At 36.2% G+C, this 15,120-nt stretch overlaps 2 protein-coding genes across 3 annotated transcripts in view; one reads left to right on the top strand and one right to left on the bottom strand.

Moving 5' to 3' along the window:
- Window positions 1-5,751, top strand: part of GAS2 (growth arrest specific 2) — a 125,332-nt gene extending 119,581 nt beyond the window's left edge. For both annotated transcript variants that reach the window (XM_081798453.1, XM_006727290.3), the window contains one exon: window positions 3,856-5,751. In XM_081798453.1, coding sequence (XP_081654579.1) covers window positions 3,856-4,074 — 219 coding nt within the window. In that variant the 3' untranslated portion in view covers window positions 4,075-5,751. The remainder of the gene's footprint in view (window positions 1-3,855) is intronic.
- A 3,804-nt stretch (window positions 5,752-9,555) lies between these two features.
- The window catches only part of SVIP (small VCP interacting protein), an 8,958-nt gene continuing 3,393 nt past the window's right edge, over window positions 9,556-15,120 (bottom strand). The window contains exons 3-4 of the mRNA XM_081798454.1: window positions 14,586-14,699; window positions 9,556-10,350 (exon numbers count right to left, since the gene is read on the bottom strand). Of these exons, the coding sequence (XP_081654580.1) occupies window positions 10,336-10,350; window positions 14,586-14,699 (129 nt within the window). The 3' untranslated portion in view covers window positions 9,556-10,335. The remainder of the gene's footprint in view (window positions 10,351-14,585; window positions 14,700-15,120) is intronic.

Here is a 15,120-nt window from a genome sequence, read left to right as displayed (position 1 = left end):
AATTCATGGGCCCCAGAGCTCAAGGAAGGGCGGGTGAGGCTGGCAGGAGTGGTCTTGGTGAATAATGTATGCAAATAAAGGGAACTGAATATTAGCCTATAGGGGAGAGGGAGCTAGTGAAGGCATTTAGGCAGGAGACAATCAAACAGGCATTTATGGAATTCCCTTTGGTGGGAATGGATTTGCTAAATTCAGACAGGCTAGAGGCAGTGAGATCCTTACAGTGGCCCACGGAAAAAGTTGAGGTGCTGAAATGAATGGCAGCAACAATAACATAGATGCTGAGAATCATTCTGGGGAGAAATGAATGTTTTTGGTGTCTGACTAGTTACGGAGAATGCTCATCCTACCGACTCTTTTAGGAAAGGCCTGTGGAGCCTTCAGTTGAAGGGGAAAGATGGTGGACTGGTTATGCCCTTGCATTTGGAAGCTCAGGGAAGAGGCAAGGGCCAGAACTATAATTTGAGAGACTAAAGCAGATAGTAGAGAAAGCTGCGAGGTTCCAGATACAGCGTGGTCAGAGTGAGAAAAGCAGTGGAGAAAGGACAGAATCCTTCAGAATCATTTGCAACAGCAAAGCTTAAAAGTAGGCAGAAGAAATAGAACCTATGAAAGAGGCAGAGAAAGTACAAAGAGAGAGGTAGGAGGAGGTCCAGGAGAGGGAGTCTTGTCAGAGAGAATAAAGGAGTAGGGAGTCTCACGGAAGGAGTGGTCAATACTATCAGATACCTTACTTGAGTGATCAAGAAAGACAAGGATTAAGGACCATCCATTGGATTTGACAATTCTAGAAACCATCTGATTCCCTTCAATGTGTAGTCAGTTAACAGGTGGGGGCAGAAGCAATGTGTAGTGGGCTGGACAGTGAATAGAAAGTTGGAAGCGAAGACATCACGTGTAAGCTTACCAGACAGCTCAGATGTAAGGAAAAGGTGTGAGAACAAAGAAGCCTGGGATGGAAGGAGCAGAGTTTTGCTTTGGACAAGAGTGAGAAAGGCTTGGGTATGTTTATCCCTGAAGGATAAGGACTATTGTACAATAAGTTGGAGAGAGAGAGTAGAGAGATGTGATGTTTGATGCAGGAACTTCTGCATGGTGGTAATGGGAATTAGGACATATGGTGAGGAGTTGACTTTGGATGAAGGACTTCTTTCTGTGATGAAGAAAGTGGAGAAATGGATAAGTACAGATTGGAGTAAATTAGCCAGTAGAGATGCTAAGAGAGAAAGCCATGCTTGATGGTGAAGCCAACAGCAGAATGAGGAGGACAGAGATGGGTAGTGTGTTTGAGAATAGGGAGAAGCAGGAAATGGAACTGACCAAAACCAAAAGGATCAATTAGGGCAATTGGCCTAATGTCACTAATCCCTGAGATGAAAAGAGTTCTTCCAGTGGGAGCTCAGCTTCTCTCCTGTGATTTAGAAGATTATACACTTAATCCAAGGCTGGGGTTTTGTAGGGCAAGCACTGTGGGGGGAGAGAGGGTAGAGTTGAGAGTAGTGTGGTTTATAGCAGGTTAATTTTCTTTTAGGTTCAACAGTAGGGGTTTAGTTTATGGAGATGGGGATGGGTGTTACTATTTTTTGAGATTTAGCACATACTAAGATAAGGCATGGAATTTAAATCTCTACAGTCAAGGATGTAAATGCTTATGGCTGTGAAATCTTAATCCCATGCTTGAAACTGTTGTTCAGTTTGACCACTGACCTTCTTAGCAAATTATAGGTTGTTGATTCACTATTGAAAGGATATGGAAGAGAAGGTGGGCAGAAATTTAATTTCCCATGTTATTTGCATTCAGCATAACTCTGTTTCATGCTGGATCTACTTCGCATGCGTGGATTCATTAAAGAATCTGCAGGAAGAGTTTGTACCTAAATGATCGTATATGCCAAGCAGAAAAACATTTCTTTTACTGTTTTCCAGAGTTAACGAATTGTCTAAAAACTGTACTGACTGGTGATTCCTTCTGGTTGAAATAGCCTGCTCATAGTCAAGTGAATTTGGGCACTCTGCCAGGCATTCATAGCTAGGATGTTTAGAGGCAACTCTTAAATGTAATTTACAGGGTTAGGAGGTGCCAGAACATCAACAAGAGGCACAGCTGTTTTCTAGAACAGAGGGAGAAAGGGGCAGAGTACTGTTTGGGTGCCCGCCTTTGCAGTTTTTGTCCCGGTAACTCCAAGTTTTGGAAGCAAGCGGTAGAGGCACACACAGGAGCTTGTGGGGATGGAAGTAGGTCAGTCAAATTAGCAAAAGCCTTGATGGATTTTGCTTTACAAAGAACTGTTGTGGGACAAGGATTAGACTGCAGTCAGGAAATCTGGGTACTAGTCTCAGCAAATCACACCAAAGATCTGGGCCTCGGGATCTTCATCTGAAAAACAAGATCACGGTACCGTTGGCAGAACCAGGGGAGGCAAAAGAGTTACAGCTGAATCCTGACTCCTTTTGCCTGCTTTATATGACAGGGTTTTCCGCTGAGATTTTGTTTCACGAGTAGATTCTGGTGCCAAAATAAGTCTAAAAACTTCTAGTTAGATGTTTCTGAAGGTCCTTTCTATTCTAATTCTAATTCTAATTTTTATTCTCAAAATGAGAATAACCAGTAGACTAAAATTTAACTCCAATTTCTTCATGAGTCTTGGTTTTTATTGATGTCCAGCACATTTTTGTTACTTTGCACAACATCTGAAACTGCTTCACATCAACCACATGCATCAGGATTTAACTTGAGTCCATGGATGTATTTCTGGGAGTCTGCGAAACCCCTAAACACACATGCAAAATTTCGTGGATACAGGCATTCGAAAAAAGTCCAGAATTTCCATCAGATTCTCCACATGTAAATGAAAGCAGTGAGCACAAATCATCTTCCACTTGATGGGAGTAAGAAAAAAACCTCCAGATCTTAAACTGCACAGCAAGAGAAATTCAAGTAGATTTGGTGAAAATGACTCCCCAGATCCCCTCACACCACTCTATGTCCTTCCCAAGATTATAGTGCCAGTGTGGATTCATAATATTGTGGGCAGGGAACAGAGTCGGCAGGGTCTTTGATGATGGAGCAACATCTCCCCCTAACCTTACATTTTCTGATATTTGAAAAAAGCCAAGATCAAATTCTTTGGCTCTCCATGCCAAACCTCTACAGCTCTGGCATGTTTTTACTAGATAAAAAGAACCATATATTCTTCACTTTTTAAATCTGTAGCCTTGTTAATCTGGAACTCTACATGGCCCATAGGCCTAAAGGTAAGTGATTTTTTTAAGTAATTAGAAAAAATAAGAGTAAAGGGAAACATAAACGTTTGGCCATTCAACAACATCTGGCCTTGAAGGGCTCAGTGACTGGGGAAGACTTAAAATTTTTTGAGTGCATTTCTCTTCTATTTCGTATTGAGTATTTGTGTGATTATTCACATTATATTCAATGGCAGACATTTCCATGGTCTTTTGAGTCCTGGTTCAGAGGGGAATAACTTGGTGGGAATAACGGAACACTTATCTGAGGCAGTGGGCAGAAAATGGGGGCAGTGATGAGGCTATAACGGAACATCAGAGAGAAGCTTTTGGACACATTCAACCAAACAAGGGATTATACATAGATCCGGATTCCCATAGCAGGGTGAAGCTGAAGTCTGGGGATGTGTACCCGTGATCCACTTGCATGGGAAAGACAAAGCTTCTTTCACAAACTATATGCTAACTCAGACACTGTGCACCAAGTAGGAAAACAATGGGGCATGAAAAACAAGACAGACAAAAAACAGTAACAGGGCTAGAAATGAAGGTTGATTTGAGATACTGTAAGAATTTGCAGAATGTAATCCTTTTGTTCTCTTTTCATTTCAGATGCTGCATAACAAACATGTCATGGTCCGTGTGGGAGGAGGATGGGAAACGTTTGCAGGGTATTTGTTGAAACACGACCCCTGCCGCATGCTGCAGATCTCCCGTGTGGATGGCAAAACATCCCCCATCCAGAGCAAATCTCCAACCCTTAAGGACATGAATCCGGATAATTACCTGGTGGTCTCTGCCAATTATAAGGCTAAGAAGGAGATTAAATGAAACTAGTTGGTCGCTGCAAGGGGACTCTCATAATGGCCTGTACCCACTTCTCCAGTGTAGTCAGTTTAGTTCACACGCTCTGAAAATTACTTTGGAAAAAGGCGTTAACAGACAGAAAAATGTCATTATCATTGAAAAGCGTTCAGAGAGTAGCACTATTTATTTTGATGCTTCTGTAGAAAACGACCAATTAAAAGAAATTCTAAACTCAGATTTAAATTAGAAAAAGTGTAGGCAAATTATTATTTCTCAATATGTGAACACAGTCTTTAGTACATTATTAGAAATACAATTTTAGCTAGAGATAAAAACTGCTCTTAGAAGAAAATATTTAGGATTTCTACATCAGCCAACAGGAATTACCTGCCTTGTGTCTACAAAAAGCACCCCAGACACTTTTATAATTGCAGGATTTTTAAGCTAATTTTTTTAAAAAAGTGACAGTGTGATAATGTGCTACTAAAAAATATTCAACAGCACTATAAATAAGTACAGAGTGTTAACAGTAATACTTTACTGGAAAGGCCACTTCAGAAAAGTTTACATTCGCTTGGAAGATTGCCTTAAAGTTTATTCCTTATCTATGGCCAAATATCTGGGGTACTTTTGGAAGTTTTCAGTACACCCCTTAAAGAATTGCTCATGAAGTGTTTCACACATTCCTTAGCACATGGCTGTGTTGAGACTGACTTAGTATAATTCACACACATAAGCTGACATACATTTATATTTTGACAGAGGAAATTGTACAGTCAAATGTTCATTGACTTCATGTTATTTTAAAGCATTTTCATATGAAAATATATCTTTAGTTAATCCTACTTTGCTATGCTGTCTAGTAAAGTAAATTTACTGTAGCTGATGATGTTACAGACTTATGTATACCCTTGTATACCTAGGACAGGGCTGTTTTGTACCCATAAACAGCAAACTATTGTCCTCACTGATTCAAGAATTAAAAAAGATAAATTAAAAAATATTATCTGTCTCTATATCAATGCTTCATTCTCAAATAAAGACCATCTTCAAATGGCGACTTTCCCTGAGAGTTCTAGGAGGGTCAAATTAGGGTTAGCTAGTGCTTCTTCACTTTGGGCAGCTGGGTGATGGCATGGTTTGTTCACCTCAGCAGAAAATCTAGATAGTATCATAGGTAAATCCCTTAAGTGCTAGCCTAGGTACCATAAATATAGGCAGAGTTAATTTGTCATTTCTTCATTTTTTAACAACAACCAAAAATCCACCTTTCTGGCTCCAGAAAGGGAGGAAGTATCTCAGTTTGTCACTGGACTGATTTAGTCAAAGTACACACAACCTGTTATTTGTGAAGTTTTTAAACAACAGGCATTGTATAATTTGGTGGTGCTGGAAGTGGGAGAATCATTCTGGGGAAAAAAATTTAAAGTTTTGTCAGAAATAAAATCACCTTGGAACAGTAATAATTGTAATATCTTTTAAAATACATTGAGTGATTTGATTTTTATGTTACTTAAATTAATATTAGCATTGAATTTCTCTGTATCCGCAATGTTTTCATCAAAACTTTCTCCTGTGCTTACATTTTTCCATAAACATATCTGTCTTTAATAATTAAAATGTCATTAATTTAGTTTAAAAATGTATAGGTTAACAAAAATAATATTAATCCCTTCATCTGTTGTGTTTTCTATGCTAATGTACCAAATTACCAGAAACTTAGTGGCTTAAACAACACAAATTTACTGTTATAGATTCATAGGTGAGAAATTTGAGATGGTTTCACTGGGCTAAAATCAAGATGTCAGCAGGGCTGTGATCTCTTCTGAGGAGCCTAGGAGAGAATCCGTTTCTTTGCTTTTTCCGCTTTCTAGAGGCTGCCTGATTTCCTTGGCTCATGTCCTTCCTCTGTCTTCAAAGCCAGCAATATGGTATCTCAATGATACTTCTTTATTCACATCTCTTTGGAACCACAGGTTGGAAAGATTATCTGCTTTTAAGGATCCATGTGATTAGATTGGGTCCACCTAGATAATACAATATAATCTCCCCCATTTTAAGGGCATTAACTGAATCACATTTGCAAAATACCTTTTGCCATAAACATGTTATGGTCCCAACCATTTAGATTTTTTTTTAACTTCTCAACTGTGCTTTGTAGGTTTTAGTTCAGATCTTTTACTTCCTTTCTCCTAAGTATTTTATTCTATGTGATACTATCATTGAAATTATTGTGTTTTTTAATTATTGTTATGTTAATCACCATACATTACATCATTAGTTTTTGATGTAGTGTTCCATGATTCATTGTTCGCGTATAACACCCAGTGCTCCATGCAGAACGTGCCCTCTTTCATACCCATCAGCAGGCTAACCAATCCCCCCACACCCCTCCCCTCTAGAACCCTCAGTTTGTTTCTCAGAGTCTATCGTCTCTCATGGTTCGTCTCCCCCTCCGATTTCCCCCCTTCATTCTTCCCCTCCTGCTATCTTTTTTTTTTAACATATAATGTATTATTTGTTTCAGAGGTACAGATCTGTGATTCAACAGTCTTGCACAATTCACAGTGCTCACCATAGCTTAATTTTAAGATTTACTACTTGCATATAGAAATAGAAATGACATTTTCATATATTTAGTATTCTGGAACCTTTCCAAACTCATTAGTTCTACAGATTTGTGTGTACTTAAGAATTGTCTACATGAGATGCATGGTATTTTTTAACCTACTCTAAGTATGTCTTACTTATAACCTAGCTATCTGAGAAATGTAGAATGAGAAAAGAGCACCTTAGGAATTAGGTAGAGTAAGGAGTTAGGATAACTGGACTTCTGATATATGTGACAAAACAGATTTCAGAAAAATAGCCTAGAAAGAGTCAGTCTGTGTGCAAAATTAATCTGTTCTATTTGAGGTATGTTTGAAAATGTTGAAAGTGCTAAGTGGGCTCAAACCTGTCTGTGACTAGAGGACATTAATTTGAAACTTAAGTATGGTGCTATAAAAATAGGCAATACAATCAGGGATATAATAAAGTGTCATATCCAGGTCAAGTAATTTATGAATATTCAGTTCTCAGACAATAATAATCATATTTAGAGGCAATATTTGCAAGATGAAACATATCTAGAATAAGGAGAACAGGATAATAAAAAGTTCTGTCATATGAGAAAGTTAAACTGTTTGAATTGTTGAAACAAATTTCTCTGAATCAACCCAAAACTCGTTCAAAGTCTGTGAAATACACAAATGCCTTCTTAGTGGCTTTTGAGAATGTCAAAGAAAATGGCTATGGAGCCACATTTGAATCAACTTAAAGCACATGTGGTCATGGGAATTTGAGATGCTTGTTTGAAAATGTTAAAAAAAACACCGCACACCTTAAATGTCAACACAGGGATGCCTATCTACCTACCTGTCTCTTACTGACCTATTTATGCAGATATTATTTGAAACTAAAACTGACAAGTTACTTTTTCTTCAAAGGGCACAGGATAATTCTTAGTGAAGATAAACAAGTTGAACTGTTGGAGGAGAAAAGGAAAATTCAAAGCTGACGTCAATTCTCCTGGGGTATCAAGGATGATAGCTAGAACCTTTATATTATTTTGCTCTCTCTCTAGAAAACAGGACACTAACAATATCATTCCTCCTTTTGAGTATAGAAAAAGCAGCATGCCTTGCTATAAATTCAGGGATTTTATGATCATACCAACAGCCTTTAGCTCTGTTGTTCTCATACATCCCAAAGAGATGAAAGTGTCATGGTTTCCTTAACCATTTACCCAAGTTCTAATTATTTAATACACAGTAAAGATAAAATTTTGTTAAAGAGATGGCCAAAGTCAATTTTTATATAGGAAAAATGTATATTTGTGTCCGCATAAGGCAATACAGATTTATAACAAACCATGTGTGTGAAAACTATTAATTACATTCCAAATACAATCGGTGGAACCATAGCAGCACATATAGATGTTTAAAAAAAAACATGCAGCATGTCAACAAAGGGGCTGTGTGATAATATACAACTTCTTGTTACCAGTCATATTAGTTTGATGATTAGAATTAAGAAGCAGTAGTTTTAGCATTTTACATCTTAACATGATAGTTAACAAATATGTATTTTACGGTTTCAGTTATATTTTAGTAATTTGTTGGAGGGTTTGGGTGACATATTAAGCATTACACCATGTTTTCCTATTTAAATTATGATTTATGGGAAATTGGTTCCAAGTTAAGGTTTCCATCAGGAACTGATTCATAACTTGATGAGGGAGATACTTGGACGTATATGTACAATTTTTTTTTAAGTAGTCACTTACTAGTTTCTTACCAAGCATCTCATCTCCTCTTTTCCCTTCCCCTTCCTAAAACTACTCTTAACGTTTTAGTATTATCACTTAGCCCATGCATCCCATGTGGTTTTGGGGAAAGCTGATTATAACCCATGGAGGCAGGCCATGCATGATTGGCTGGAGCAGCATATCCCATTGTTCCCAGAAGGCAATACACCAACAAATCATTCATGGTTCAATAGTAAATAAGCATGGTATTTGGCTATAAACTCCATTAGAAATAGGGCATTATCCCCTGGATATAAACCTTTGTTTACACCAACCCAAGCTGTAATTCTTAAGACGTAGTACAGATAAAATTATTCTTTCTATATTAAAGCAGAAGAAAGGATTTGCACAGTTCAAGGATAATATGCTCTGGTTCTTTATCTATTCAGCTATTGAGGATCTTTTTTCCTTTCTGCCTTGGAAAAATTAATCATGTTCATAAAGTCAAGAATTTTATTTCTATAATACAATTTAATGATTTCACTATCCTTTGTGAACAAAAATACCACTAATCTTCTAAAGGATGAAGAAAATTGAGCCTGTATAAATGTATGTCTTGACTGGATATTCATAAACTATTTTATACCACAATAGAAAAAAGTAATTTTTCCAATCAAGAGTCAAGACTTATAGTTCAAACTCTTTAAAATTAACATATACAATATACTGCTATATGACGTAAGTCTTGTGGGAAGGATGAGCACAATAATGGCTTGATTTTCTTTTTGTAAATCAAGTGAGCTGGTCTATTTAATTTATAATCCCTATTGGCACTTACTATGTATGAATTCTAATTTAGGACTCAGATTGTGGCCCTGTCATCCAAAAGAGCAACCAAATTAAAAGATACAGCAATTCTTCTATTTTAGCTTATTATATACTAGAAACACTCAAAAACCAAAAATGCTATAAACTCATGTTACTAATAAACACAAATCTGAAAAATTTATGACTCTGAATCCCACAGAATTACCTCATAGTATTTTTATGTTTAAAGTAGACCTTTTAAAATACAGTACCTACATGTTTCTATTTCAATACATTCACATTTGCATTGGCAATTTCACATCTGTACAAATCTTATGATCATTCTTTAATAAATATAAAAGAATAAAAACACCTGTGAAATTTGGACAAATATATTACTACTCAGTATAGCCCATCCAGATTCTTAGTTTAATTCATTCCGTTTCTACAAAGATCTTTAGAGCTGAATCTGATATTGTGTAATAGTACATCACTGCCCTCTGATGGTACTACTAATATATAATTTTAAATTCAGCAAGCAAAAAAACAAATTTATTGCAATGTAAAACACCAAATGTTAATTTTATAAGCCACAGAAATAGAAAATAAATTAGGAGAAATTCATAATTTTCTACAAATTTTCATTACTTAGCAAGTTATAAAAATTTACATTGTTCCTTCACATAAGCCCTTCAAATGATTTTTCAAAATTTTCCCTGATGACCAGTTTAAAGGCACAAAGTCCATAAGTTTAAGCGAAAGCCTTCACAGATAATGAAATAAAGAGATACAAAGCTAAGCAGAAAACTACAGACTGCGAGGTCATTTTATAAAGGAGAGAAAATACAATGGCAAATTTTAATGTCTGAGATGTATGCAGACTTTTTACATGCGATATATATTTATTCACTATTTAGGTCCATGTTTTAACTACTAAAAAATGGCAAATTGCCTACTGCCTGCAGAAGAGCAAATATAAGAAATAAGTAATGAAAGGTCTGGCATTTTCTAAGTTTGAAAATCAAAAGCATTTTCAGTATATCAATATTGAAAAAGCACTGACTGCATTTCATGGCACTAAAATTGCAAAGTCTGAATCTTCATTTATTCAGAGAAGAAAGTAAGCTGAGGACGTCCACTTGATTGCAGATATTAGTTATTGGCAGTAGACTTTTCCACTCATGTTATGCTTATGAAACTGTCCACTAGAAAAGATAAAAATATATGGGGAAAAAGTAAATTTTTTTAAAGTTATGTGAAAATATCCTTGTGAACAAAAATAGGAATGTGGGCTATACAAATGCAAAATGATTTCTGTGTGTGGCAGTGAGAAGTATAATTTTACATTATGGTCAAATTTCTGAAATAAGACATATGATTGTTTAAAAACATAAAGAAGTAAAACAAAATATCTGGGCAGATTAATGGGTGGCTAAATCCCAAATATCCAATAATCAGTTCAGGAAAAATAAAACAAAACACCACAAAATAAAAACAATGAAACCTATAAAATAAATATAGAGGAATTCTTGTTTGAGGCAGGGAGGCAAGAAATGGCAGAAATTAAGCAATGGTTTGGCAAAGTCTTTTCCTTGCTTGACCTGAGAAACTTTGTTGTTCTATTCAATCAACTCTATCAAATCTGCAGTAGTAAATTCTGAAAAGAGCCCCTGGGATGGTACCAGGTATTTACCAGTCTCTTGAGCAGTGGTTTTCATGTACATCCAAGGAATTTTATTGGGTGTTACATATTTTTTTAAAATCTGTATTTAAGTTTTGAAAATTCAGGGTTAATCGAAGTAAAGTTGCTTTTGTTTATTTTAGGACCTCTTAGAGACTTGAACACTGTGCCTTTTTTAATCTCTAAGAAAAGGATTCAGGATACAAGATGGGATCCAGGATTTTAAAATAGATTTTTTTTTTAAACATAGGACTCTTATTTCCCACAATATATCTCTGAAGACACTAGAGTAGTGATTCTCAATCTGGTTTGGCTTAGGCTACCTTGAGGGGCTCAAAAGAGTCTTGATGACTAAACTCCACTCTCAGAGATTCTGATTGGTATGAGGTGGGACCCAAGAGTCAACCTTTTTAGGAAGTTCCTCCTGAGATCCTACCATGCAGCCAGGGTTGAGAGCCACTGCCCGAGAGGTCTGCCATTAGTCCTGTACTGTTATATCCTGTACTGGGATTAGTGTGCACCCGGATGCATCACACTCACCTCTTAAAATAAGCCTTGCCACGGTGGAAGACAGTATGGGGGGCATCCCTCAAAAAATTAAAAATGAAATACCATATGATCCAGTAATTCCACTACTGGGTATTCACCCAAAGAAAATGAAAACACTAATTTGAAGAGATCTATGCACCTGTATGTTTACTGCAACACTCTTTACAATAACCAAGATATGAAAGCAATCTAAGTGTCCATCGCTAGATGAATGGATAAAATGTGCTGTGTGTGCCCTTCCCCCACATACAATGCGGACTACTACTCAGCCATTATAAAAAAAGGATGAGATCTTGCCATTTGCAACAACATGGATGGAATTAGAGAGTATTACGCTAAGTGAAATAAGTCAGACAGAGAAAGACAAAACAAAAAAAATTAAAAAGCAGAAACAGAGTCATAAATACAGAGACAAACTGATGGTTGCTGGTGGGGAGGGGGTGGGAGGATGGGCAAAATGGGTGAATGGTAGTGGGAGATACAGGCTTCCAATTATGGAATGATAAGTCATGGGGAAAAAAGGTAGAGCTTGGAGAATACAGTCGATGGTACTGTAATAGGGCTGTATGGTGACAGATGGTAGCTACACTTGTGGTGAGCACAGCATAGTGTATAGACTTGTGGATCACTATGTTGTATACCTGAAACTAATGTAACATTGTGTATCAATAAAAAGAAATTAAAAAGATAAAAAATAAGGCTGCCTTTCCAGAGGATAGTGAGCATTGCCAATGCCAATTATCCTAGGCAGAGCTAGTCAGGAGATGAGTATGTGGAGTTCATGAAGACAGGGAAAGGACATGTTTTCCTCAGTCTATGGAGTCCAGTTGGGAAGAATCTAGCTACAGAATAGGACCCTCCAGGCTAGCCTGCAGAACAGGCCTGGCAGCAGTCTTTAAAGGACCCTAGGCCAAGGGGTTTGAAAATTAAAGTCACACTCTGTCTTATGTTCCCCCTTCTGTTAGCTCTGAGCCTCTAAAAATTGATTTTGAACTTCACTGTATGCTTTTGATGATCTATGCAGATGGGTCAAGGAGAAAGGAGGACGTCCCTTAAAGCTAGTGTATTAATGGTAGAAGTGATTAGGCATATTCCAAGGGAAAATGACACAGTGTGTAACAGTTGTGGTTTATAAGAATGAGCCACTGTCCAACTTTGATGGCCTTGAGGGTGATTTTTATTAGTGGATCCAGAGAGCTTTCTTGTAAGAACAGTACACAAAGAAAATAGGTACTAAATTTAAAATTGGGATGATTTTATTCTGAGCACTTCTGAAGGGATCAGAGGCAGTACATGGCCTAATTTGTTTCTAATCTATAGGCTTCAGGCTATGTTTCAGGTTTAATTAAGAAAGCTGCTTTCTTTCCTAGAGTTTAAAAGCTAATGTGAAATTTGTTAGTTTAGAATATGTCAAATAAGTACCTTCTTAATTCTGGCTACATATAAAGTATCTTTTTCTTACAACATTATATGTGATTTTGATTGTCACACAGTCCCTCCATTTCTTCTATTATGAAACACTGAAACTCAGCATCATTTCCAGTCCTACAATTTAATTTTCATAATTTTTTGTTTGTTTTTGAGAACCTTCTATTAAGTAAACCTGGTGGCACAGACCTATATCTTAGTGGAATAATTAAACATCTATATTTCTTTCTTTTTTTTTTTTTTTTTTTATTCATGAGCGACAGAGCGAGAGAGAAAGGCAGAGGGAGAAGCAGGCTCCCAAGGAGCAGGGAGCCCGATGCGGGACTCGATCCCAGGACCCTGAGATCATGACCTGAGCCGAAGGCAGACGCTTAACCATCTGAGCCACCCAGGCGCCCCTAAACATCTATATTTCTGATAAATATTTGGCTTTGTATCAACCGTTTACTTTACAGATTTATTCTATTCTATTGTGGAGGCATATAAAAAAATATAAGCACAAAGGTCACAGTTATTTACCTTAACACTGAAACCAATTATTCTACACATTGTTAAAAATTAATGATAAAAAATTTGTTTTCTTTTAATTTCCTTTATTAAACAAAATTAGATGAATATACAATGGTGAAATACACACAGATAAATCTTATCCCTATGTGATATTCCTGAGCCAGAATCACCTCTGATCAGGAGGCTCCTAAATGGCCTGCCCCACAGGTTAGGAGGATATATACATGTATGTTTTTTTTATATATAGTTTTAGAAGCAAAAAAAAAAAGTCAGTGGTATTGTGATAGTGTTGTATGGTGACAGAGGGTAGCTACACTTGGAGTGAGCATAGCAAAACGTATTGAGAAGCTGCATCACTATGTGGTACACCTGAAACTAAGGTAACATTGTGTATTAACTAGACTTAAAAAAATTAAAAATTAAAAAAACAAATTGAGAAGCCAGTAAATCAGCTAAATAAGTGCTAATAAATCATTGACAAGTTAAATATAAACAACTGAAATTCAGGACATTGTCTTTTCACAAATATACTTAAGAAATTTATTTCCTTTAAAAATGGACCAAAGAATAAAATCTTAATATCTGGACAATTATTTTATTGAGTTTTAACAAGTAAAATAGAACCTTTATAGTCCTGCAGCCTGTAAAGCTCCCCACGTTCAGGGACCTGTTTAACTTGTCTATCATTATATTTCCCGTGTCAAGAACTGCAATTGCTACATTGGGAGGTGGGAGGTACATGTATCACACTTACCCTCCCATACACCCTATTATCCAAATTGACATTTACTTAACTATGATAACGAGTGACAATGGAAAGCTCAAAAACTTCAAATCACTGAGTGAAAAAATGTAGGTTATATTAAAAAAAAAAGAATCCATAGTGTAATCCAATTTAGTAAGATTAATGTATAATGGATATTAAAAATGATGCCTGTCAAAATGACTTGGGGTGATTTTTATGTTCTTTATATTCCTCATATTAAGTTTCCTATATATTAATATTAATTATATAAAGTACTAAGACATAGCGTTAAGATAATCAGGAAAAACAATCTTTTTTCCTTTTGGGAAAAAGAAGGCAAATCTATTACAATGAATATTGGAATGTCCAAATAAATTGGCACTTCTTCCAATATCTATTATTCATGTTTTTAAATTAATTCAAAATTTCCTGATAATCCATTGCAAGAGGAAATTATCGAACAGACTGCTACTGAAGTTTTTAAAAACTCCAGGTAAATTAAACCTTAAGTAAATTTTAATACTTACCCTAAGCCCACCTTTTGGTGGGGGCCCAGATTCAGCCATTTGTTTTTCTATTTTTTCCTTTTTCTTTCTTTTTTCTTCCACAGACCGAACATCCAGAATGCCCCGGGATGCAGCCTTTAGAAAATTTATTAAGTGGTACAGAAAAACAACAAAAATCAGTATTCGGTATCCAAAAGGCGTCTGTTGCTTTTTAGGTTTTTCTTTGGAGGTGAGGGGTTTTATCTTTGGTTATAAAGAACTAGACTATTTCTACAATGGCTTTATATGAAACATATTATCATTTTTTCATTGGGTATTTTTTCCTTAAATTTCACATCTGTCAGTGTTTTATAAGGCATCGTCATATTATCCCAAGGAAGAAGGGTATTTTTTTTTCTTTTTCTTTTTTTTTATTATTATTTTTTATTGTTATGTTAATCCCCATACATTACATCATTAGTTTTAGATGTAGTGTTCCATGATTCATTGTTTGTGCATAACACCCAGTGCTCCATGCAGAACGTGCCCTCAATACCCATCACCAGGCTAACCCATC

This window comes from Leptonychotes weddellii, chromosome 11 (assembly GCF_054177405.1).
Source record: "Leptonychotes weddellii isolate Sample4059 chromosome 11, ASM5417740v2, whole genome shotgun sequence".
Classification (NCBI taxonomy): Eukaryota; Metazoa; Chordata; class Mammalia; order Carnivora; family Phocidae; genus Leptonychotes; species Leptonychotes weddellii.
This window is presented reverse-complemented; position numbering and strand designations above follow the sequence as displayed.